The 26,431-nt window shown below is 42.3% G+C and overlaps 1 protein-coding gene across 3 annotated transcripts in view; it reads right to left on the reverse strand.

Moving 5' to 3' along the window:
- Fmnl2 (formin like 2) overlaps positions 1-26,431 on the reverse strand; it is a 286,190-nt gene that overhangs the window by 33,085 nt on the left and 226,674 nt on the right. For all 3 annotated transcript variants that reach the window (XM_055600033.1, XM_055600035.1, XM_055600034.1), the window contains exons 10-11: positions 4,673-4,747; positions 64-174 (exon numbers count right to left, since the gene is read on the reverse strand). In XM_055600033.1, the coding sequence (XP_055456008.1) occupies positions 64-174; positions 4,673-4,747 (186 nt within the window). The remainder of the gene's footprint in view (positions 1-63; positions 175-4,672; positions 4,748-26,431) is intronic.

The raw sequence follows: 26,431 nt of genomic DNA on the forward strand, positions 1-26,431 counted from the left end.
ACACACACACACACACACACACACACACACACACACACACACACACAAGATAGCTATACTTACGTCCAAGTATTCATCCAGGCCTAATTTGGTAAATTCATATTGGAGATGAACTCTGAAGTTCATGTCTTCTACCGAATGGACTACAATATTAATGAACTGCATAGAGGCCACCTGAAACAAAGTTTCCAAGGATTAAATTGGCTCCAAGTGCTTTCTCCCCCTCAAGCATGTGATTCACTCTACAAGTCTCAGTTCATACCAATCCCTTTTTCTTTAATGTCACTAAAAAAAAAAAAAAAACAAAAAAAAACCCCTTTCATCATTTTTAATTAAAGAAGTTAAACAGGAGGCTGGAGAGATGGCTGGCCGTTCTTCCAAAGGTCCTGAGTTCGATTCCCAACAACCACATGGTGGCTCATAACCATCTATCGTGAGATCTGGTGCCCTCTGCTGGTGTGCATGCACACATGCAGGCAGCATTCTGCATGCATAAATGAATGAATAAGAAATTAGCAAGCACCATAAGAGAGCAATTCAGTCACTTAAGAATGGCTATAATTTAATATATACATATGATATTGGCAAAGATGTAGAGAAAACCAACCCTCACCCATTGCTGGTGAGAATGTAAAATGATGCAGCCAATATGAACACATGAGTTATTCAAAATGTTAAGCACCATGTTTGCCATGGAGCTTAACAACTCAATTACCTACTTTATTGCCACAGAATATGCCATCATATAATTATACCTCATTTTATTTATTCATCAAGTGATGAATGGACATGGGTGTTTTTCTGTAGTTGGTTGGTACATATGGTATTATGAATAACTGTTCAAATTTTTATGTAAGCACGTTCACATAAAGAGAACTAAGAGAATCAAAGAAACACTTTAACATGAAAATTTGCATGCAAATATTCATAATGCCAACCAACTATGGAAAAACACCCAGTGTCAATCACTTGAATAAAAAGTGAGGTATAATCATATGATGGAATATTCTGTAACATAAAGTAGAATGAAGTACCACTGCATGTTACAGCATGGATGAACTGGGAACATCACAGTAAGTGAAAAAATGCCAGTGAAAAGGGACCAAACAGTGTGATTCCACCCATACCAAACAAGCAGAACACCCCAAACTATAGAGACAAAAAGTAGATGAGTAGATACTTAAGCCTGAAGCGCAGAGCACATGGGAAACAACTTTTAGCAGAGAGATGCTTAACGGGATGAATGTAGTTATAATTGGACTGTGAATGGTTAACACACACCAAATCGTACACTTCCCATGGGTGAAGGAGATGGTATGCTAATCGAATTTCAAGAGAGCTGTTCTTAAAAAGTCATACAAGTATATAAAGCAAAATACAAACTACTGCAGAGATTCAGATCATGTAAAATATGAAGCTTAATACAAAGAGGAGTAACATTTAAGCAATGTAGAACCTCACCACAAAGTAATTACTTCGAAAAACTCACTTTGCCCTCTCCTACCAAAGGACAGCTACTAATCCTTCACACATCTTTCCATGTGATTTCCTAACTGCTAGTTCATAAATGCTTTGTAGTGCTTTCTCCCAAAGACTGGCCCAAAGACCTGTCTCAGGAAAAAAAAAAATCCCCAGTTTAATAAATAATGGAATGGACTTCAGCAGACCCATACTGTTTTCAACAATGACCATCTATTGACATGCACAATGCCTTACTCATGTCTGCCCGCCACAGCAGTCTTTGGGAAGAAGGAAACATAATCAGGGATGCGGATTCCGAGCACTTAGAAAACTCCTTAACAAGCCCCCAAACCCTGTACCCCCTTGCTCCCATGGATTTGCAATCAAACTCAGTCTCAGGTACTGCAATTAGACAAATCCTTACCCCTGAGCTTTACTGCCAGCCCTCCTAGTACTTTTCTCTTTTTTATTTCTGTAATTTATTGAATTATCTTTAAAATATATGTTACCAAGATACTTAATTTTAATTTTCAACTTGACACAATCTAGAATCACCTAAGAAGAAAGTCTTAAGAAAGCTTTAAGTACATTGTGTCAGCCTCTGTGCTGTGGGAGACAGTCTTGATTTAACTGATATGGGAGGATCCAGCCCGTTGTAGGTGGCACCATCCCCTAGACAATGGTCTTGAACTGTGTATGAGTAGAGAAATAAATCTGAAAACAAGCAGGCAAATAAGAAAGCAGGCATTCATTCCTGCTCAATTGTCATGGCCCACTGTCATGATTCTCAGGTGGTGACATCTCTACAATGAGAGCTTGTAACCTGGAATTAAAAGCCAAATAACCCACTTATTCCCTAGTTGCTTTGTGTTAGGTCATTTCATCACAGTGACATATGGAACTAGAATAATTATGTACTAAATAGCATTAGAAGACACATAAATTCTCTTAGTGAAAAAGAGACCCTCCTGGAATTTTCTGAAAAATTACTTTAGGTTCTCTAGTTAAATAAACTTTCTTGTCAGGTTTTTTGTTTTGTTTTGTTTTTTTCTTTGTTTTTTTTTTTTGTTTAGTTCTTTTACCTATTAAAAAAAAAAACCACAGGAAAAAGTCTTTATATCATTTAATTTGAGGAATATACTGTTTGGAAGATGGGAAATCTAATTGAATTCCCAAGAAAGTTTATCAAAAGCCTCATTTTTCTGAAGAAAAATAGAATTAGACTGTGACATCTTCCCTTTTCTCTTCTGAAAAGAAGTCTAAATGACCTGCTGAGTTTCATGACAGCCTATGAGCCAGTAGTATACCCAGATGTTAGCCACTGCACACTGTGGCCTGTTAGAACACAAGGCCGTTAGAACCTGGACATGAGAGTAAGTACAATGACAAGAAATGGTGTCTAGGCTGTGGCCGTTAATTATCGTAACAGATAATTTATGACAATTTCATAAGACTTAGGATAATTTCCGCAAAAGCTCACATGGCCAGGTCAGTAGGTGTCATATGTGACTGAGGTGGGAGGTGGACCCATTGCAAAGAGGAATTTCGTTTGTTTGGTTGTTTGGTTTTTTGAGACAGGATTTCTCTGCATAGTCCTGGCTGTCCTGGACTTGCTTTGTAGACCAGGCTGGCCTGGAACTCACAGAGATCCGCCTGCCTCTTCCTTCAGAGTGCTGGGATTACAGGCATGCAGGAGCCTTGGCTAAGAGGAAATTTTTTAACACCAAAGAGGCAGGTACTCCTTGGCTGTAGTAGCTAATTCTTCAATAGCCAACGGGGAGGGTCTAATAATAGTTGGGTACTTTCTGTTCTTTGTTTTTGTTTTGTAATCAGAGCCGGGCAGTGGTGGCACACACCTTTAATCCCAGAGGCAGAGGCAGGTGGATCTCAATTTGAGGCCAGCCTGGTCTACAAATGTGAGGCCAGGACAGCAGCCAAGGCGCCACACAAAGAAACTCTGTCTCAAAAAACCAAAAGAAAAAAAAAATCAGCCATCTATTCTCATGTACCATACCCACAGATTTTTCACAGAAGAAGCCATCATCCGATTAAGTTCACATGCCTTGTGTAGGCTGGCCTCAGCCTAGACTCTGTCAGAAAGCTCCACTTGAGAAGGTGTAAAAAAGAAGCTGGCAATAAGCAATGTCCCAGGCTCATCACACACCTATCAACAACTTCACACCACTCTGAACGTTCCCCCGCCCAAGCCTAATAACAAGAATTTAATAGTCAATGGAAAAGTGACCCTTGCTTTGCCAGTTTATATTAAAAATAATAATTTTAAAAGTAAACACCAAATAATCCAATGGAACAGAAAAGTTCTATAAGGGATTTTTACCTTCCAGATTTTGAAAGGAGCTGAGGCTAAGACTTACATAAATCTGATGTCCAAGAAACACGTTTCAAACAAAAACACTAATGTGTTTCACACCTGATAGTCAATGCCGTGATTCAAATGAAGACATGACTTAACAGTCAAATACAGGCTTTGCTTGCAAGAACTGTTAGTACGCCTGCTCTAGAAGCTAAGCGATCCACAGAAGGAACTCCTGGGTCCAGAGCTTTCCTAGCAAAACTGAACTAGGGCAAAGCCTGCAGACAGGGGTGCACTGGGAAGGAATGGCCCAGAAAGGCTCATGAGAAGTTGGGTCTTGAGCTCAGAATGAAAACTTAGGTGCTGGAATTCAGAAGTGCTGAAATGCCCTGTGGTCCCTTCCAAAGGCCCACAGAGCTCCCATGTTGCTGATACAGCAACAGCAGGAAGAAAGTCACAAGCAGGACGAGCCATCACCATTGCGTCCATCTAAAGGATGCCAACGGTCTGCTCTGCCAAGCGAAGCATGTGAGCATGTGGTCTAGAGAAGGCACTGATGGAGCCAAAGGTCCATCCAGCTAAGGGATGCTGTGTAGTGCTACTGGCAACTCAACTTGGGCATTCATACCAGGACCCAACTTCCTTTTCCCAATTACATGGCTTTCCCTCTGATTTGTTAAATTATCAGCATTTTTGTCCTTTAATCAAACAAGTAAAACTTGAAAGAGTACTAAAAGGGAACATACAAATTAAAAAAAAAACAAACATTCTATAGCAGATTATTAAACTCAGCTTACTGTCCTTTGTAGTGTGTCCATTTGAATGTGGCACGAATTTTGGAGGAAAAAGTGCTGAAACTGAGTTCGCATTGTTGAATATAGTACCAAGAAAACTCACCATAAAATCTATGTTATTATCTTCATTCCTGAAATGTTCCATCAACTTCTCAAAGCGCTGCTTTTCTCCGCAGACCTGAAACACATTGTTATTGTGCATAAGACATTACAAACATAAGCATTCCAAAATTAGCTATGGACATTTTAGTGCTAACAATTATTTTCAGAACTTCTTTTCTGTGTCTCTTATATACTCCTGACTTTTCTTCAAAGCTAGTTAGCTACCAAACAGCGGCACGAGGCAGCCCAGATGTGGATGCCTGGTTTTGATGTTATCAAGTGTCCTTGCTCTTCCCCAAAGTTTTTAGTATGTATTCACAATACACTTCACTGCCAAAAACTGGCTATGAGACTTCCTGTATTACCAAAGCATGCTTTAGACAGAGATACCGAAAGATTTAAATAATTTATTGCTTAAATTCCTTATAAGGAATTCTGACCACGCTCTTATGTCTGTCTCGATCAAATAATTTGAGAGCATGACACTACAGCATAATTTGCAGTGATTTATGAAGCAGCACCCCAGAGGCCTGGGTCACATATATTTTTAGCTCAAATTGATGTTTCCATTGAATACGCAGACTATAACAGGTAACATACTCAAAGCTCCGGGGTTTCAGAGTGTGTGGTTTCATCTACCTGAAAGTTAGACATGTAGTAAAACCTAGCCAAACATTTATATCAAAATAATACCCCTCTGAAGACTCACTCACAAAAATCAATGACGAATTTTAATTCTGACACTCTCCTTGGGTAACTTTATTGAAATCAAACCCTATACCCACTAGTTAGTTCATTCTGCCTTCAGAGAGTGTTTACCTGAAATAAATAAATAAATAAATAAATAAATGTGTGTGTGTGTGCGCGCGCGCACGTGTGTGCTAAATTGGGCTATTAATGCTAAGAACTAATACTCTATTTCATTTACCACCTTAGAAATACCTAGACCAATCCTCAAGAATCCTCCTAAAATGGCATTTCAAAATGTAATAATGCAACCATTTAATTCAGGCATGTTAAATCCTATATGTACATATATGTGTGTATATATGTGTATATCTTATAGGATTTAACATAAATATACTTAACATTTTAGATAGATAGATAGATAGATAGATAGATAGATAGATAGATAGATAGATAGATAGAATGGAGAATAAGAATGTCCCACAAAGACAGGAATGTCATGTTTTACATGTGTTTTACTGTTCCACCTTCAGCATCTAGAATGATATTGAGCATGTTATGGTTTCAATATTTGTTTAATTGTACTGAATAGAATAAAACTGTTCCTATCAAAATATCCTTCACAGACTTACTTTTAATTGCCATCACACGGAATGAAATTTGTGTGTGCTTTATGTGTAATATGTAAGATGTATATATATTAAATATTTCCAAAAAGCTAAGTGCTTCTCTGAGGACAGAAAAACTAGCCAAGATAAAAAATAATAGGTGCTTTTATTGACAGTTAACAGAGGTCACATGGCTAAGGCTGGATACAAGTCTTTTACCACAGTTTAAAGTAGAACACTGTGGCTTTGCACTGGTGTTACTAAGCTTCCTGTTATGATAATGAGCAATGAGCTACAATTATAAAGAAAAATAGATTTCTTGCTTCTGGGAAGTCTGGTTCAAGATCAGGTGAGTCTATACCTTCAGTTCCCTGAGTTCCCTGGTGAGTCTATCACTGTAAGAGCATGTGGGAGAGCAAACTTTCACTCTGTGAACTCGGAGTGAGGACTGGAAGGAGCCAGCTTCCTGCATTCCTCTTTGGGGTACCCACAATGAACAGAGACCTACCCTTAGGCCCTACTTGGTAAGTCCACAGTACCTCCTAACCCCACCACCGAGTACCAAGCCTTTAGCAGATGGGCAATTAGGGGGTACCACATCATAGCTACAGCAGAGTGTACAACAGGCTTTCCTGGTTCCCCTTTCTGTCTGTCTGGTGTGACAGTGAGGAGCAATGAGTCTCATTCGAAACCACTTCTGTCCCCACAAACATGAGCTGGGCCTGCTGGGTGTCCTATTAGTCCTGCCACTGACAAGAGCCTCTCTGTGGAAGCGTTACTTGTGTAGCTGTTGAACAAATGAGCTTTGCAATCATTATTCATGCTTGACATATCACTACTGCAACCCTCACTCCTGCCATACGCTAAACTCTGCTCTGCCCACAGTAGTTCAGCATCGACTAATTCTTCCCCCACAATGGGACCTGAGGCTCCTTCCCAACCCAGTCATTTGGTGCCTCACTCTTGCCAAGGTTATAGCCATACTAACTTTTCATTCATAATTGAAAGATACTCAGTAGAGGAGAATGGCCCACAAGTTTCTGACTGCATTCCAACAGTCACTGGTCTTGAAGCTCAAGTCTTTTACGGAGCTTACCCCTGGGCTCTGCGTCACTGAGGGTGGAAAAGCCGACCAGGGTAACAGGAGCTGCAAGGCTGTTTTGCTTGGCTGTAGAATAGTAGACTTCCTTCCTCCCCAGTCATGCGCCAGCTGCACATGTGGCTTCCCAGCTTGCTGGTACAGCCCCAAGAGTAGCACTGCATTTCCATTTTGAGGCTGTTTCCAGGAATAGGTATAGAGTGAGCAAGTAGCGCTCCCTTTGTGTGGGTGCCATGGAGACAGTGCCTTGGTAAAGACAATTCTCCCTTCGTTCCTTGCATAGTTGCTTCTGACTGCTTGGTGGAGAACATGTCAAGCCTCCCAGGACAATGCTGATTGACCGTCAATTAACTGAGCCTGAACAAGGAAAGGGAGTCCTGCACCTTGCCCATGAGGGAGAGCTGTTTTTATATTGTTTTGTTTTCTTGCTTGGAACCTAAACTTTGCTTTGGGTAAAAAACATCCCATCTCATCATGGGATGTGGGCAGACACATCTCAGACAACCAGGGATTGTGCGGTTGTGCTTGGTCTTGGTAAACATTTAGAGCTGCAGAGAAGGTTTCTTTCTGTAGAAGGAAGCTCTAGCGATTTCTAAGCTGGGAGGCTTTATCTTAATGAGTACACAGCAGATTCGGGAGTTCTTCATATAGTGTGGTTGATTCTGGCTTGAGCAGGAAATGGTGTCATTCATTTCCTCCTGCAGGTTTTAGGAGGAAATGCATTATCATTCAATAATGCATTATTGTGGGTGGCTGAGGTTATAGCTCAATTTACAGAGTGCTTGCTTAGCCTACACCAAGTCCTGTGCTCTGTCTCTGGTGCTCTGTATGGTGGCACTCACCATACATACAGGAGGTAGTGGCTAGAGGATCAGGAGTTCATGGCTATCCTTGCCTCTATCATGAGTTCAAGACTAGCCTGGGATACAGTCTCCAAAACCAACCGAACAAACCAACCCCTACCTGAAATAAAAAGCTTTAAAAAAATTCAACTCATATCTTAGACTGGGGACTGGGGATATCACATAATTGATAGGGTGTTGCCTTGCATGCACAAAGCCCTGGATTCAATTCTCAGTACCCCAGTAAGTGGGCCAGAAGCACCCCAATCCCAGCACCTGTGATACAGAGGCGGGAGGATCAAGAGTTTGAGTTAACCCTGGGCCACAGGGGACCTTGTCCCCAGCACATTACACAAAATCCAAAAATAACGGTATCATCTGTATCCCCAGCACCTAGGAGAGGCAGAAGAATCTAAAGTTTGGGGCCAAACTAAACTACATAGTGAGACTTTTTTTTTTTAAAGAGCTATGAAGAACTTTTTAAATGTGGGTCATGCATAGGTATTTAGATAATATAAACTTCAAAGAAATTTTTGATACATGTGTCTCATGAAAAATAACAAATGGGGGCTGGCTCAGTGGTTATGAGCACTGGCTGCTCTTTTAGAGGACCAGAGTTGATTCCCAGCACCCACATAGAAGTTCACACCCATCTATAACTCTAGTTCCAGGGAATCCAATGCCCTTTGCCGACCTCTTCCAGCAGCAGCATGGTACACACATGCATACACAACACCCACATACATAAAAAAGAGAAAAAAATAAATATTAGGTGACAATGATGACAGTATGAGACTTAAAATCTGTGAAAATTGGCTTTTTTAAGTTCATTTCAAGCTGCTTTACAAATACCATAACCTGGATGCCTGATTTAAAAAAAAACAAAAAACAAAACTTATTTCCCTGTTATTCCATAGACTAGAATACCCAAACCCAGGGCACCAGCATATAATTAGTTGGGTTTTGAAAGTAATCATTCCCTGGCCTTGGACTGCCATCTTCCCTTTTGTCCTCATGTTGCCTTTCCGACCATCTGTCTGTCCATCTGTCCATCTGTGTGTGTGTGTGTGTGTGTGTGTGTGTGTATGCACATAGGAGTCCATGATTCATTCATAAGAAAAAGACTGCCCCTTTCTTTTTATAATCCAGTGGGATTAAAACACCGCACACCACAGAACTTCATTCAGCTGGACTCAGGTCCTTACTCTCAGGCTGGCTCAGTCACTGACACAGACACACAGAGAGTCAGAGCTCCAACATACACATTTGGGAAAGGAGACAATTCCGTTCATAGCAGTGACATTGTTCGGTATGTTTATATATCTTTTAAAGTTTAGCAAAATAGGACAAGTGTGATGGCGCACACCTTTGATCCCTGCACCTGGAAGGCAGGATGGCAGATCTCTGTGAGTTCTAGGCCACCTGAACAGCCAGAGCTATAATACAGAAACACTGTCTTGAAAAACAAAAACAAAACGAAGCAAGTCTAGCTTAATAAAAGGTGCCATTCTTAAATTCACTTTTGCATAGGCTCTTGTGTTGTTTTTGTTGAATTAGGTGAATCAGCCCTATACAATTACAGAGAGAGAGAGCAAGAAGTATTTTAACAGCATCATGTAGCAGTAGTCAGTATTTAGTAACACCAGGACCATTAATGCCTCTTAAATGTGGTTGGATCTGAAGCCATGTTACTACCTCACGCAGTATGTCCAAATCCACTTGCCTGTTTTGTACCTTAATTTATAATTCTGCAACAATAGTCAGTGCCCATTTGAAAATCTTGGATTCATTGAATTATCCATATCTTCTACATAATGATATGTTTCATGGGACAGTATTTAAAAAACAACTTCCTCCTTATTATCACCACCAGAAATTCAGAAGGATTTTTAAAAATGAGGAAGCTGTCATGTGCGCAGTGGGGAGTACAAGTTTACCAAAGCTCCCATCTTCATTGCTGGCTCAAATTTAATCACTGGCCACAATGATTAAAGCACTGGCCACCAGCTGTTTTTAAAGGCTCACTTAGTTCGTTTTCAAGAATATGTCTACCAAGAATATAAGTCTGAGTAATTATAGCTTGTTACACTTTAGGGTGGGGGAGGGGAGGGACCCGGATTACACTGATTGCCCTGGCTATCCTGAAACTCACTTGTAGAGCAGGCTGTCCTTCGTCACAGAGCTTTGTCCTTTGCCTCACCAACGCTGGGATTAAAGGCATGCACCACCACACCCAGCCCTCAGTTGGTCGCCTTTTCTCTCATGCTCACTTGGAAAAATGAGTGGCTGGCTGTGCAGCTGGAATCTGCACTAAGGAGACTGCTGCTTCTTACCGGGCCCGCGCACAGTGGGACTACTTTAAGCATGCCTCGTTTCATTGTGTAAAACTCTCATCTCATCTGAATAGAATGTGTAACAACATGAACACTTTTTACTGTCTCATCAAACATGTCCTTAGATGAAACCGGCTTTTTAACAAACAAAGCAGAGGACATGTGGTTGCCATGAGCACGCCGAGGAGCAGTGTAATTTTGCACCAGTCCCTTGACCCCTGCTAAGGTACCTGCAGTCTATTGATCCACTGTTAAGTCCCCGCATTGGTTTTATTGTTCCAGGGAACATGCCAGCTAGAAAAGGCAAGTAGCATCTGATGATTTTAAAACACTCGACCTCATCGATGCTATAAAGGGGCCATAGGAGTCCTTGATGCCTACAGAGCACTTTACAGAACTGCTGCACAAATCCACTATCTGTTGGGTGGAAGGGGCTCTGTCTGACTGAGAGCAGGATTCTGATTTAAGTCTGATGAGTGTGGGGAAGAGTAAGAGAAAGAGGAGGTGGGAGCAAGGATTGGATCACTTTCAGGCACTTTCCTCTTGTTGGGTCTCTGACATATGGCCAATCTAACATCAGGTCTTTGTAGTCAAGGGGTCCGAATCCATAGTGGATGTTTGTTAATTTGTAGGGACTTGGATTGGGGAGAGCATGAGTTGACGGAGCTTGTGGTCACAGTGCTGCTGCAGATCTGTGATATGCGGTTGCTTTGGTTGAAAGGACATGCAAGCACCCACTAAAGAGCTGCCTCGGCAGAGTGCAGGGAATCATATGAAAGAAGGGAAGTTAGTATGATATGGAAAGGATAGGAGCTTTACAAGGACCAAATATATCCGGGCACAGGGTCTTTTCTGAGACTGACCCTCAACCAAGGACCATCTATGGATATAACCTAGAACTTCTGCTCGGATGTGGTCCGTGGTAGCTCAGTAACCAAGTAGTTTTCCAAAGTAAGGGGAACAAGGACTATTTCTAACAGGATCTCAAGGGCAGGCTGTTTGACCCCCCCCCCCCAGGGGAGGAGCAGTCTGTTAGGCCACAGAGGAGGACTTTGCAGCCAGCCCTGAAGATACCTGATAAAACAGGGTCAAATGAAAGGGGAGGAGGTTCTCCCCTATCAGTGGACTTGGAAAGGGGCAGGGAGGAGACCAGGGAGGGAGTGTGGGGTTGGGGAGGGAATGAGGGAGCGGGATACAGCTGGGACACAGAGTTAACAAAATGTAACTAAAAAGAAAAATAAAATTAAAAAAAAAAAAAAAGAGCTGCCACTGTTCCCTCCCTTCCCTGCCCGACATCACGGGGGTATACTCAAAGGATGCAGCTAATGAGAGCACAGCTAAACAAACACACAGAGGAAAGTTAGGCCTCACTAATACTAAAGAAATACAAACAAGTTGGACACTGGAAATATTTTTAAAATAAACCACTTAATATCTTTCTCATTTAAGTTGTAGTGTGTCAGTCTTTTGTTTTTTGTTTTTTGTTTTTTTTTTTTAAGATTTATTTACTTACTTTATGTGCATTGGTGTTTTGCCTGCATGTATGTCTGGGTGAGGATGTCAGATCCCCTGGGCCTGGAGTTAAAGACAAGTGTGAGCTGCTGTCTGGGTGCTGGGAATTAAACCCTGGTTCTCTGGAAGAACAGCCAGTACTCTTAACCACTGAGCCATCTCTCCAGCCCCATGGTGTCAGTCTTTAGAGATGTCACTATCCCCTTTCTTCTGTCAAGATTCTTTACAATACTGAGACTCATAACCAAACCTTCGGCAGAGTGCAAGGAATCATATGAAAGAAGGGGAGTTAGTATGACCTGGAGAGGACAGGAGCTCCACAAGGACCAAATATATCTGGGCACAGGGGTCTTTTATGAGACAGTTTCTCCAACCAAGGACCATGTATGGATATAATCTAGAACCCCCACTCAGATGTAGCCCATGGTAGCTCAGTATCCAAGTGTGTACCCTAGTAAGGGGAACAGGGACTATTTCTGACAAGAACGCAATGGCTGGTTCTTTGACCTTCTCCCCCCACCCCCCAGAGGGAAGAGCAGCCCTACTAGGCTACAGAGGAGGACTTTGCAGCCAGTCCTGAAGATAAACCAGGGTCAGATGAAAGAGGAGGAGGTCCTCCCCAATCAGTGGATTTGGAAAGGGGCAGGGAGGAGATGAGGGAGGGAAGGTGGGATTGGGAGGGAATGAGGGAGTGGGATACAGCTGGGATACAAAGTAAATAAACTGTAATTAATATAAAAAAATAAAAAAATAAAGAAAAAAATTTAAAAAAAAAAAGATTCTTTATACAGCACAGTAAATACAAGCACCGGTGCTTAGATGCTTTAGGTGCCTGCCACTGAACATCTGGATATCTGGAACATGTGGAAATGACTGAAGTTTTCCTAGGAGTGTTTAGTATTAGCAAAACATCAGGTTCGCAGTCCAGTGTCCAGACTGCAGATTAGATAGACCTATGCTTCATTAAGAGAAAGAGAGCTGACAACACTAGACTCCATTCATTTTTACATTATTAGAGTAAAGTAACACGGTTCCATTTTAAAGTGTCCAGTTTGAACACTTCTTTCTTAACTTCTAAGGAGCCCTCAGCAGGCCCAGTGAGATATCTGCTTCAGTAGCAATACCATTTGGAGTTTGTGTATGAAGTAAAAGGTCCCGGCAGCCACAGAGCACCCTACAACAGCAGGGCACTGAGGTGTCAGTAACCATCAGACTGCTGGTGCTTGCAAGGGAAGGTGAAAGATGCTTTTCAACTAAAAATAACTATAAAATCATTGTTTGCTTCATAAGCCCTGAAAAAGAGAATAGGACTTTTGTTCTCCAGAAGGCCCACAAGGGGAGTCTAATCAGTCATAACAGAGATTGCTTCTCAATGGTGCTTTCCTGCAGGGAGCTCTGCAAATCACAGGGACTCACTGTGGCGAGAGAAAAGAAAAGCATTGAGGCAGGCGCCAGGCAACAGGGCAAGACGGAAGCACTTAAGCAAGGGGCCCTTAATTTTTATGTAACTAACCCAGAAACATTTGCATTCAGTCCTCTAGTGTGTGGAGGCTGGGGGTGAGTGTACCCTGGGAGCGGCTACAGGGGAGCACAGTCAGTAACCTTGGTGGGACTGAAAGCTAGGAGTCCACATCTGACAGGCAAGAAAACCTCCTTTCTAAGGAAGCTTTTGGTGATGCCTTCTGTCCATTACGAGCCAACAGGGAAATCAGCCCCTAGAGATGCTCTACATCAACAGTCTTCTTAGCAGCCAGGACACTGGCTTTTACCAAACGATTTGGAGTCTTTCAGAAATGCCTTGAACAGATGTTAAAGAACAGAGCGGTGATTTGGGCAGGGACGGAACTTGCTTGCTTCTCACTGGTGAGGATGTCTGGACTTCCATGGGGATGGCTGCTTTATCGGGGTGAGGCAGGGTTTATCTGCTTCCCAAGTGGGAGTGAACCAACTGGAGTGAGATAAAGATTGGGCCTTCATGCTTCAACAAAGTGAGTCAGAAGAAGTGTCTTCCCCTACCTAAAGATCCTAGCAGGTTGCCCACTCTAACCCAGCAGGTCTCTGTGAGAGGAAATCGCAAAGCCTTGCTCACTGGTGCTTAATTTCCTACTGAGCCCTGTAATCCTTATGGCTGCTTGACCGTTAACAGTTCTATACTTATTTTCATTATTTGTGTGTGTGTGTGTGTGTGTGTGTGTGTGTGTGTGTATGTTGGATGGAAACTTGTAGCAGTTGGTTCTCTCTCTAATGTAAGTTCTGGAAATTGAGATAGTCAGACTTAGCAGCAAGCACTTTACCACTGAACCATCTTATTGTGCCTCCCCCAATATGCTTTTTTTGTTGTTGCTTTGTTTGTTTTGTTTTGCTGTGCTTTGTTTTTCTCTGTGTAGCCCTGGATGTCCTGGAATTCCCTGTGTAGACCAGGTTGGCCTTAAACTCAGGGATCTGCCTCCTTCTGACTGATTAAAAGCAAGCTCCTGGTTCCAATATGTCTTCTCAAAGCATGGCCTGAAAGCCAGCCGTACAATCTACAGCTCCAAAGATGTGAAAATTAAGTTCACAGTGTTCCCTAAATTGCCTGACTAACAGCATGGTTGTGGCAGACCTGTAACTCTATAACCAAGTTTAAGAGGCCCTTTTAATATGACAAAAACTACCATTTCTGTCCTCACAGCTTCTCACCCCCGGCAGTGTTAAGAGTTTAAAGACACAAAGAGGAGCAGCTATACTAGGTGGTATTATCAGCTTGAAGTCTGTGGTCTGGAGTTGGAAAAAAAGCATGATCACATCACTCTGTAATCCAGGTTGATGAATTTATTCATATTGAACTGATGTATCGGTGTCTTGGTTACTGTTCTATTGCTGTGAAGAGACGCCATGGCCAAGACGGCTTATAAAAGAAAGGATTTAATTGGGGGCTTGCTTACACTTTCAGAAGTTTAGTCTGTGATCATCATGGCAGGGAGCATAGCAGCAGGAAGGCAGAACTTCCATCTGATCCACAAGATGAAAACAGACAGACAGAGACACACAGGAGACAAGGCCCAGCATGGGCTTTTAAACCTAACCCCCAGTGACACACCTTTTCCAATAAGACCACACCTCCTAGTCCTTCCTAAACAGTCTATCAACTGAGATCAAGCATTCAAATAATGAGCCTAAGGGGGTCATTCTCATTCAAGCCACAGCCCCTTAGTTCACAGCAGAGCACTTGCTTTTCAATTTCATATAAGCTTTAGTTTGTCTGTGTATTGTCTCAGTTCCTGGAAGCCCACTCCGAGCAGGAGGAATCTAATTCTTGATGCAGTCCAGTGCACAGAACCCATGGTTATCTGCGACTTACCATAATGCAAGATGCCTGTACCTACTCATAGTTCCCCATGATACCCAGAGGTAGTAACTCAGCCTTCTTGGTGTTGCTCAAATGCAAGTTGAGGGAATTCAGCTTATGGTCTAGCTACTTAACCTATAATTGACAGTGACAAGAGCTGAGGGTTTAGTCAGTATATGAGTACATGAGCCACTGGTTCCCCCAAACTATCCCAGAAACCTTGAATGCTTACTGGTCTCTTCTAGTGGATGTCCTCAGTCAAGTCTCAGTTTAGAGCCCAGGAATCCACTCTGTTTAGAAGGGCTATGGAAGATACTGGTAGTCTTTGTTAGGATTTTTATTGCTTTGATAAAATTCAATGACCAAAAGCATCTTGGAGAGAAAAGGGTTTATTTCAGCTCACTACTCCCAGCTCACACTCCATTACTCTCAGGACATCAGGGCAAGATTTCAAGGCAGGAACCTAGGGGCAGAACCTGAAGCAGAGGCCATGGAGAGCACCGGTTCCTGGGCTGCTCAGCGTGACTTAGACAACTCAACACCACCTAACCACAGGTAGCACCACTCACTCATAGTCTGCGAATGCACACATCCCTTACTAATCCAGACAACGTCCTATGTGCTTGCCAACAGGCCATCAGATGGAGGCAGTTTGTCATTTGAGGTTCCCTTTTCCCAAATGACACTAGTGACTCTCAGGTTGACGAAACACTAGCCAGCACACATGGAGTGTAATCCTTCAATACTTAATTAACTGTGTTTTCCAATGCTGTCATAATTATGGAGAGATTTAAAAAGATATTGTCTTTCAAAACATTTTAAGAGTTATAAAAAGTATGTGAGATAGATAGAAATAGATGGATGGATAGATAAATACACAGACAGACAGACGACACATGCACATGTAAGCCTATGAACGTCATATAAGGGGTTGGTATTCCTTGGAGCTGGAGTTACAGGTGTTTGTGAGTCACCCACAAACTAGGGTACTAGGAATTGAACTTGAGTCCTCTGTAGGAGCATCCAGCTCCCCTAACCACTCAGGCATCCCTCTACCCCCACAAGTGTCATCTTAAATGAAATGTGTTTATCTGGACACCCGGAGATCTATGGGAGTGATGCCTCAGGCTGTTCTTTAGGTACTCTGCTGCTCTGTTGGCCTCTCCTGAGACTATCTGATCTTACCTGAATGTCAATCTCATTAACAAATTAAAAACATCAGATTGTCAAGTCTCCCTAACTCTTGATTTGAAAGGTTTTTCCCTCCTAGAATTGTAACATCACTGTCAGAGTGGCGGTTGCTTCTTCTAATTGACTGCATGTCTGTATGCTCAACAGAGCATTAATCACTGTCTACTTTTTAGATCAGGGAGCTCCTAAAGACCCAAGATGGCCACATGTACTGCCATTACCATTCTGCCAACATAAGACCTAGGCAAAGCAGTCTCCTGAGAATAAAATTCTACTATTACATAATCTGATACAGAATATGCAGGTTGTAATTTTTACCCTTTCCATGGCAAGGCTAGGGTATTTTCATCAACTGTGAAAGTAAGTGGCATTTGTTCCTTTGTGAAGATACGCTGATGACACAGTTGAAGGAGCAACTTCCATACTGTCTGTATTTCACACCTCTTGTTCCCAGTACGTTGGCCTACACTCTGGAGGAGCCGGCTAGACGAGGGCATGTATGTAGATATCTGGTCCTTTATGCATTGAAGGAACCAGAGTGCCTTTAATGATTTTTTTCTCTTTAATTATTCTTGTCTATTTATGGGTCTATGTGAGTATGCTCATGTGTGTTCAGTACCACAAAGAACAAAGAGAACATTGAGCCCCATGGAATTGTAGTTACACGTGGTCACGTGCTCCCATGTTGTTGCTGGGAACAGAAGGTACTGTATGCTGCGAGAGCAGCAAGCGATCTAACTGCTGGGCCACTGCCCCAGGCTCCACGTGCTTTTTTAAAAAAATATTTTACTTATTTATTCTGTATATAGTGTTCTGTCTGCATGTACATCTGCAGAGCAGAAGAGGGCTCCAGATCTTATTATAGATGTGAGCCACCATGTGGTTGCTGGGAATTGAACTCAGAACGTCTAGAAGAGCAGACAGTGCTCTTAACCTCTGAGCCATCTCTCCAGCCCTCCATGTGCTTTTAAAATGATGCTCGCCACTGTCACCTCTACCCCGACAGGACTGTTGAATTAGGCTCTCCAGAGGAAAGCGCTTTTCAAAGGCATAATTCCCTACTGAAGACTCCTCTCTGTCCTTCAGTGGGGTCACACAGTGTTCCTGTATCTTCAGAAACGTTTTTAAGGCAGTTATAAATAAATGGTGAGTAGTGATTAGAATCCTGTAAACTCTGCTCTGAAGCTTTATAGACATTAAGCATGTTAAGACTCAAAAGCCCCTGAAGGGTGAAGGCTGTTCACCTGTTCTTCCCAGATCTCTCCAGGCCCAGGAGCCTCCACTAAAGATTCACTGCAGACGGAATCATAAGTTATAGAACCGGTTGAATACAGGAAACATCTGAATCCCAGAATTTAAAATATAGAAAATATCTAAATTCCTGACCACAATCTTTTCTATTAGGTGGTGTTCTATAAAACAAGCCCCTATATTTTCCTGATCAGCCATATATTCTGACTTGCATTGCCAATCTCTTTGTTCCTGAAATTTTCTCCACCAAATCAAGTCCTTTTTTATTTTTTTAAAGATTTATTTATTTATTACTTATAGTGTTCTGCCTGCATGTATACCTGCAGGCCAGAAGAGGGCACCATATTTCACTATAGATGGTTGTGAGTCACCATGTGGTTGCTGGGAATTGAACTCAGGACCTTTGGAAGAACAGCCAGTGCTCTTAACCTCTGAGCCCTCTCCAGCCCTTGAGTTCTTTTTTAATAATCTTGTTCAAAAGGCACATTCTCTTTCATCAGGGTCCTACATATAGCTCAGTCTACTCTGAATTTTACTAACCATCCCAAAAAACCTACCTTATCTATCACCATTCCTACTATGTTTGCTTTTTAGTGGGAAAATATACAAACATACTTAGAAAGTGCTTGGATTATGATACCATGTCATGTAAGACTGCAGAGGAACCCAGAGTTGAATGGTGGAAATCCAGAGGGAAGCTTATTAGAATGGCGGCAGGCCTACCTACAAAAGAGATACCTGGATGAACAATGTGCATTAGCCTGGTGGCATTAAGTTAAAAAAAACATATAGATAGATAGATAGATAGATAGATAGATAGATAGATAGATAGATAGATATAGATATATATCCACCTTTTAATGAAAGTTTTCTTGCATTTTCTCTACTATGAACAATGTATAAGCCTTTATCAAACACAAGACAGATTTACTGATGTCTATAATATGAAAGAGAATGGAACAGAATTAGCTACTGTATTCACATCTTCTTTCTAAAAATTACTATTCATTATGAAAGAAACTACAAACCACATATTTACTGTGGACTTCATGTATAAGAACATGCTAATGTCTTATAAATGTTTCAATCCCAGATGAAATTTAAGCTTGACTCACATAAAATCAAGCTCAGTAAGTACCTAGAATTTTGGGTTAAAGTATAATAAGGAAGTGAAATAATAAGCAAAATTCTCTTAAGTTTAAAAGCTGTCTCTTTTACGACTGATCTTGGTGTACATTTACTCCTTACCCACATCCCCATTACAGTCAGTTCTGCCCTTCTCAAGGCAAAGAATCTGTGGGACACCCACCGTGCCTTTTATTGTCTGTCCAACTCTCCAGTTCCAATAATCACACTTCTTCCATGCTAAGTAATTCATACAATGACTCATCAGTTCCCCAGACATCTCCATCACCTCTGAGTTCATTTAGGAAAGGGTGGTAAGGACAGATGAGGAACAAAGGATAACCAAACATCTCTAGGAAAGAAGGCCAGATGTATAAAATGTAGGGGACCTCACGGCCCTACAACAGAAATCAACATACACCAATAGGAGAAGGCCAACCATGGTCAATCTTGCCACTTTCTTCTTAGGGTTCAACAGCTCTTTCCACAGTATCTTTATGCAATGATGCACATATTGTCACATATAAATATATACAAATGGGACTTATCGTACCCTTCTTCCCAAATAACACGTCTAGTCTCTTCAGAACTATGCTAGAACTACGACTAAATCTCACCAATCAATGCTGCACTTAGCACTAGAATCTCAAACCTTTAAAACAACTGGCACCTTATAATTCAGTGACACTTGAAAAAAACTCATTCTATTTTCACATAATAGAAAACCTATAACACCAGCTAGAGCAAATACAAGGTGTTTGAAATACAAGGTGTCAAGACAGAAATCATAATTTCTTTTGAGGTAAAGTTTCATGTAGTCTAGGCTAGTTGCAAGCTCACTCTAAATCTTCAAATGACCCATCCTCTTGCCTTTGTCTCCCATGTGCTAGAATTGTAGGCGTGCACTGCCAAACCCAGCAACAAGACAAAGGTATTTTTTTAAAAAGATTTATTATGTATACAATATTCTGTCTACACATACAACTTCACACCAGAAGAGGGCACCAGATCTCATTATAGATGGTTGTGAGCCACCATGTGGTTGCTGGGAGTTGAACTCAGGACCTCTGGAAGAGCAGACAGCGCTCTTAACCTCTGAGCCATCTCTCCAGCCCGACAAAGGTATTTTTAATACATCTTTATCATACAAATCTGTATAGAATGAAGGAGAGAGCCCTGGGTGGGGTGGACACAGAAGAAAGCAAGGGGGCCCTAAAAATAAACATTTAACAGAAAGCAGAAAGTAATGCTGGACATGAACGTGACTACCAAATCCTAATGAAGGGATGAAAGCCTCTACTGTAATGTTTCCTGGAGGTGATATAACCAAAACTGTAATGGCTTGGACTTTAATGTTACACACACACACACTCACACACACACCCCTCCACACAACCCCTGCCCTTCACTGTCCTTGTGCTCTTTACAACCACAGAACACACAAATGTCACTGAACCAGGCAAGTTCCAGGTTTGCAGACCAGCACGTAAGCCTGTGAGACGCTGCATGTCATCACCAGCAGCATGCTTTCCTCAGGGTATTCTTTTCTTCTAAGACTATGAATGAGGACCCATGTGCCAACTGCTTTACAGTTGCCAGAGGGTGTGGGTTTAGAAGCAATAGCCTGTTTTTAAAGTGGCCACTCTACTTAAAAAAAAAAAAAGATGAAGCTCCTCCTTGGGTAGAGTTGTACTCGGGCCAGAAAGGGGTCTGCATTAAAGTTAGGATGAAAGAGCACCTCCATTGCTGTGAGCCAGGTCACCAGATAACTGGGTATACCTCTGAGCACCTTGGTCCTCTCTGCTTTCTCTGTTCTTTTCGCTTCCCCAAGATCACAGAGAAAGAAGGCCCTGCAAATGTTAGAGTAAATTCAAACAGCAGCTGGCTGTCAGCGCAGAAAGAAGCATAAGGATTCTAAGACATCAATGGCAAATTCTGAAACAAGCCACATAGGCCAACCCACACCTTGCCCCATCAGTGATCTCATGCTGGGTCCACTGCCAAGGGGCTTTCTGGCCAAAACCCAAGAATAATATCTTTACTAACAGAGGCTGTCTAAACAGCCAGTGACTGGAGACCACAGTTCCTTTGCTGGCCCCTGGCTTTGAGGCTTTGGAAACCTGAAGACTGTATGTGTTACTAGCCATAATCGCTTTCATGAGCACTCCTCACTTTCTCTTCTCAGGCATCGTAACTTCAATTAAAATACCAGCTTGATACAATGGCATCTTTAATTCTCTTTACCTGGTATGTTGACAAATAATGTACTCCTTGCACCAGGGGATCCATGTCCCCTCCCTGATGTTGTGACTATGTTACCTTACATAGTTCGAGTGAGGGGAACAATTTTTAATAAACCAGCCTGACTCTGTGGTGACAAGCTTCAAAATTGGCTTCTGACTGAACAGGCCTGAGTTTCTATTTCTTGGAACAGGAAACTACAGTCCATGGAAACCAGATACAATAACTCAATGACCTCACTGAAAACCAAAAACAATAACTCTGTAAAGTCCCCAAGCACCTGATCAATCAAATTAAAGTTCAGTTGGAAACGCTGTGTCTAGCTGGTCAAAATGATAATTTGTTACCTGGACACTCTTTGTTAACTGGGCATACTTTGTTACCTGAACACTCAATGAAGACCCCAACTGCAGAAACAACTATGAGTCCACCTGCCCCACCCCAACTGTATCTCCTAGATAAATTGAGTCTGCGTGCTCACTTCAGGATCACCATTATACAAAATGGCGGCCCCTGCATGCCGGAAATTTCTGCAGAATAAATGTTCCTTGCTTTTGCATTCTATGAGTCTGGGGTCTTCCTTCAGCAATTCCTGGACTTAACACAAGTGGGTTCATGGGCATTGATTAAGTTAAGGAGTTTGAGATAAGGACATTATCTTAAAGGAAGGAAGCCAAAGAATCAGAAAATAAGATAACACAGAGAGATAGAAACAGATGCCATGCTGCTGGCTTGGGAGTTTGGCATGAACCCAAAGAATACATAGGGTAAAGAGCAAAGTGGCAGGCTTGTTCTGAACTGAGCAGAATATTACTTCATTGATTTGTTTTATACTTTGCTACATAGGACTAAATTATGGGGAAAAAAAAGATGACATTTTAAAGCCACTAGGTTTATACTCATCTGTTACAGCAGCAACGAATACCTAAGGCAGCAGGCACAGTGGCATTCCCATGCAATCCCAGCACCCAGGTAGCCTAGACAAGAAAGGCTTAGGCTCAGCCTGGGATGCCTGACAAGTATGAGGCCCTGTGTCAAAATTCATGATGATTATGATGGTGCCTAACTGATTCTTATTTATTAAGGTCAGGCACATTTGCTTCACAGTTCTTCTGACCCATCTGCCATAAACAAATGCAGACAGACAGACAGACAGACAGACATAGACAGACAGACAGACACAGACACAGACACACAGACACACAGACACACACACACACACACACACACACACAGACTTATTTTGATCAGCTATTCATCTTCTTGGTCAGCATCCTCCATTTACCTTTCAGAGCCTACTACTTCAACTGACCAAAAAAAAAAAAAAAAAAAGTTTCTTCAACTGGCCTAAGAGGCTTACTTTTTAGGGAAGGGGCTGCAATTCATTTTTTTTTTTTTTTTTTTTACATTTCCAGTGTTCATTAATGTTCCTGAGAAAGAGTTTACTTAGTGACTTTTTGTTTGTTTGTTTTCTTAAGAAGGGTTTCTCTGTGTAGCCTTGGCTGTCCTGGACTCAATTTGGAGACAAGGCCAGCTTTGAGCTCACAGAGATCTACCTGCCTCTGCTTTCCAGAGTGCTGTGATTACAGGCATGGGCCACCACGCCTGGCTCAATGATTTTTCAATGAGTAAGTATCACTCACCCTTTAGTCATCAGGACAGAGGTATTCACTTCCTCACTACAGGATTAAGACACTAAATTAATTAATTCAATTTACATCTAGGTCATAGGCTCCTCCCTCCTGAATTCCCTCTCCCCTATTCCTCAGAATAGGGGAGCCCCCTACCCAGACAGTTTAGCTCATCTATTCATATGAGGGCTGAGTTTGTCTTTCTCCCCTGTGGCCTGGTAGGGCAGTCCCATCAGGGGGAAGTTTAATGATCAGAACTTGGTTACTACCAAGAAATGAACTTGGAAACCCTAGGCAATGTTTCCTTTCCCCTCTAGGAAAACCACTAACTAGAAAAAAGCAGTACCACCCTTCCTAGTATTAATCAAAAAGTTTATTGGGCAATGGTGGCACATGTATTTAATCCTAGCGCTCAGGAGGCAGAGGCAGTTGGATCTCTATGAGTTCAAGGTCAACCTAGTTTACAGAGTAAGTTCCAGGACAGCCAAGGCTATACAGAGAAACCCTGTCTCAAAAAAGAAAAAAAAATTATCAAGCTTTTTATTATGAGGAGAAATAAATCATTGCCTTGAACAAAGAGGAGAAAGGAAGATGAGAAACAACTAAAATCTGTAGGTCATTCCCCTACAGATACTGAGCGAATGTGATGCCTGGCACTGAGTGTCTACTTGTCTGCACAGAGAGATGTGTAGGCCTAGTGAGGCTCAGAAGTGTTTCTGGGGGAGCTGACATGTGGAGGTGACTGAGGGGGAAGACCTACCCTGAATGTGGATTATACCATCTAACAGGCTGAAAACTGGGAAGTAAATGGTGCATGCCAGCACCATTCTTTCTGAGTAAGTACAAACATGGCTGCCACCGCCATGTACAAACATTACACTCCAGCTTCTTTGGCTTTTCAGTGTAGACTCAACGACAGCAACTCTCCTGGGAGCTCCACACTCTAGCTCCAGTTCAGAACGCCTCGGGCACGAAGCTTTACCCACTGACAGCTGTCAGGTTCTCTGGCTCTTCAGCAAGCAGTCACCTACTGTTGGACTACTCAGTTCCTACAATGCTGTACTACCAGTCTGGGCAATCCCCTTTTATAAATATGCATGTGTTATAAATATATTATAAATATATTTTTCTTTATGTTAAATAAACCATAATGTGTGGGTATTTTATAAAGAGTTATTGGAGTCTATCTACATTATACATACACAGACACACACATTTTCTATTAGTTCTGTCCTTCTACAGTCAAACTATCTTTTCCAAAGCTATCCACAGTTAGGACCTGAGTTGAGGCCTTTGGTCTGAGGGCCTCATTGATAACTCACAGAATGCAAAAATAACACCTCTGCATGACTTCTAAGCCTCTGTCTCTGGTACATGCTCTCTCTCTCTCAGTGCCCTTCCTACAGTACTCTCATAGGCTGCCAAATGCCATGACCTTGAGCAATTCTACAAGGGCATCTGGTTGACAGTCCCAGCTTAGTCAAGGTTTCAAGAAATCAGGGACCCCAAACTAGATGCCTCAGTGAAGAAGCCTGTCAATTGTGTCTTTGCTGAGAGACCCTAGATACACTAGACCCAGACACAAAAGAAGTAGCAACAGCCTCCGATATCTCAGTCTGAACTCCTACCCCTGGCACCTGAGAGCTTAGTAAAACCACTGCTAGGATGTCTGCATTGTCCATGCACAGAGCATCAGTGAGCAAAGACACATAGTGGTGTTGGTACTGCGTACGACTTTGTTTCCCACACTTCAGAAATTGGAGCAACCAGAAGTGTCTTGTTCAATTAGGTAACCTAGTCCAAGGCTGGCGTAACAACACATTCCAGGACTGTGGCCCCATGGCTTGACAGTTGAAAGGACTCTTCCTTCTATGTTTAAAATGTTTAATAATTCCACAGTTACCTGGATGGTGTAGGCCCCGAGCATACCGCAGCAGGAGCTGTCAAAATGGTGGCCTCTGTCAAAGCAGCAGCGCCTGCAGAGCCTGCAGCCGTCATGAGGTACCATCACAGGAGCAGTCCACAGTGGCAGCGCCTCCTCTCCACCCTACCCCGAGCAGCTCTGCAGTGATGGTACCGCAGCAAAACCCACTTGTGTCTGGGAAGGTCTTCCCATCATAACACATGGGCCCCCCAATGCAGGGAAAAGGGGGTGAAAAATACACCTATCCCTGAGCTCCCCCCAAAAAAAAACCATACCAATTCCCAAGCTCCCCAAGCTCAGGACTTAAAATTTTACCAGTCCTCACTCTGGAAATCTCTGCCCTGAAAAGTTCAAACCCCCCTCCCCCAAAGAAATCCTATATAAAGCCTGTGTCTGTTCTGGGAGCAGGGACAGCCAACCCTGGCTTCGTCCCTCCACCCTGGACCCTTCTAATAAATTTCCTTTAGGAGATTTGTTGCCTGGTGTGCCTATCATCAGAAGAAACAAAAAGCAATAAAGCAAAGAAACAAAGATGTGAAGAAGTGGAAGAGCAGTGAGGCAGTTCCTGAGCTCAGCCAGGGATACCCTCCCTGGGAGCTGCAATGCCTCTGCTGAGGAGGCTCCTCCCAGAGCTTTGTGGTTCCTGGACCTTCTGTTTCACAGGTTGCTCTTCCATGGAGACACTGTCCCACCTCAGAGCTCAGAGTCCTGGACTCCGGTATCCCAGGACACTCTTCTATTAGGATAACTTCTGCCTCAGATCTGTGTGGTTCCTGGGCTCCCAAGTTCCAAAATACCCTGCCATCCAAACAGGAAGAACAACAGATGGCCGAGGCTAGATGTATAACCTCAAGGTCATAGATGTATGACCTCAAATACTAATGAAGTCAATGAAATTAAACTCAAAGGAATTCTAGGAACAAACCAAAATGTCTGTTCTTTTTTTCCTGTCCAGTTTGGACCACTGTGAATAACTCCTGACAGGCTTTCTTAAATCAAGTTAATAATGCATAGTACAAGTGCTTTCAGATGCTCAGTAGCTAAACCACATCAGCCTTCTTAGCAAATCTTGCATCTGGATGGGGATAAGAGCTACTGCCGAAAGTCTTGCATTCAAAAGAGCTGGTGACCTTGAGTGAGTCATTTTAGAGGACTCTGTGAGTCTATATGGAAGTTCAGAAGTGGGAGGGGTAGGGCATTTACTAACCAAAGTAGAGCTCTTTTTTGCTTAGCCTGATGTTGACAGTATAGAAACAGTTGAAAACAGTTATAAGTGATTTTGGAATTCTGAGGAAGTCCAGGGATACCTTCCAGCACCCTGACAGACTCAGGTTTTATCAATGGTGTCACAGCAGACTGGTCTATGGCAGTCTTCTGGGCTTTATTACTTTTCCTATGACCCCAAATGTATGCTTTCTTTACCACATTTTAAAAGTGCCTTTTAAAAGTAGGGCAATTTCTCAACTGTATCAAAAAACATAACAAGGAGTGAAAGGAGGAAGGCTACAGAAAAAGAGAACAATGTATAGGTTGATAACAATATATAGGTTGGACCCAAACTAGAAATTTCCTGAATCTTCAATGAGGGCTGGTCAAGGCTCTTCACAGGAGGCAGGGTTTTATGAGCCCATGGGTTTCTAGGCCAGGTCCATGCTGCTTGGAAGAAAAGAAACAGCATGACCAGAAAACTCCAAAATTTGCTGAGGGAGGCTCAGCTCAAGGCTACACCCACAGGCTATCCAAAGGCTAGCACACCAGCAGTGCCTGCTACTCTCTAAGGCTGTTCTATAGGCTCCTTGTCACCTTTCTCTCTCTCCTTCTTTTTTTCTTTTCTTGATCTCCTTCATCAACCCTCTCTTTTCTGCTTTTTACAAATAAGACCCTGAACTAATACAAAGATATTTCTGGATTCCAAAAGTGTTTCTTTCCATCTCACAGACTCAATGTTGTTCAAAAATGTATACAGCCATGTAACTAAGAAAGAACTT

This window comes from Psammomys obesus, unplaced genomic scaffold (genome assembly GCF_907164565.1).
Source record: "Psammomys obesus unplaced genomic scaffold, mPsaObe1.curated_primary_1811, whole genome shotgun sequence".
In the NCBI taxonomy this organism is placed as follows: Eukaryota; Metazoa; Chordata; class Mammalia; order Rodentia; family Muridae; genus Psammomys; species Psammomys obesus.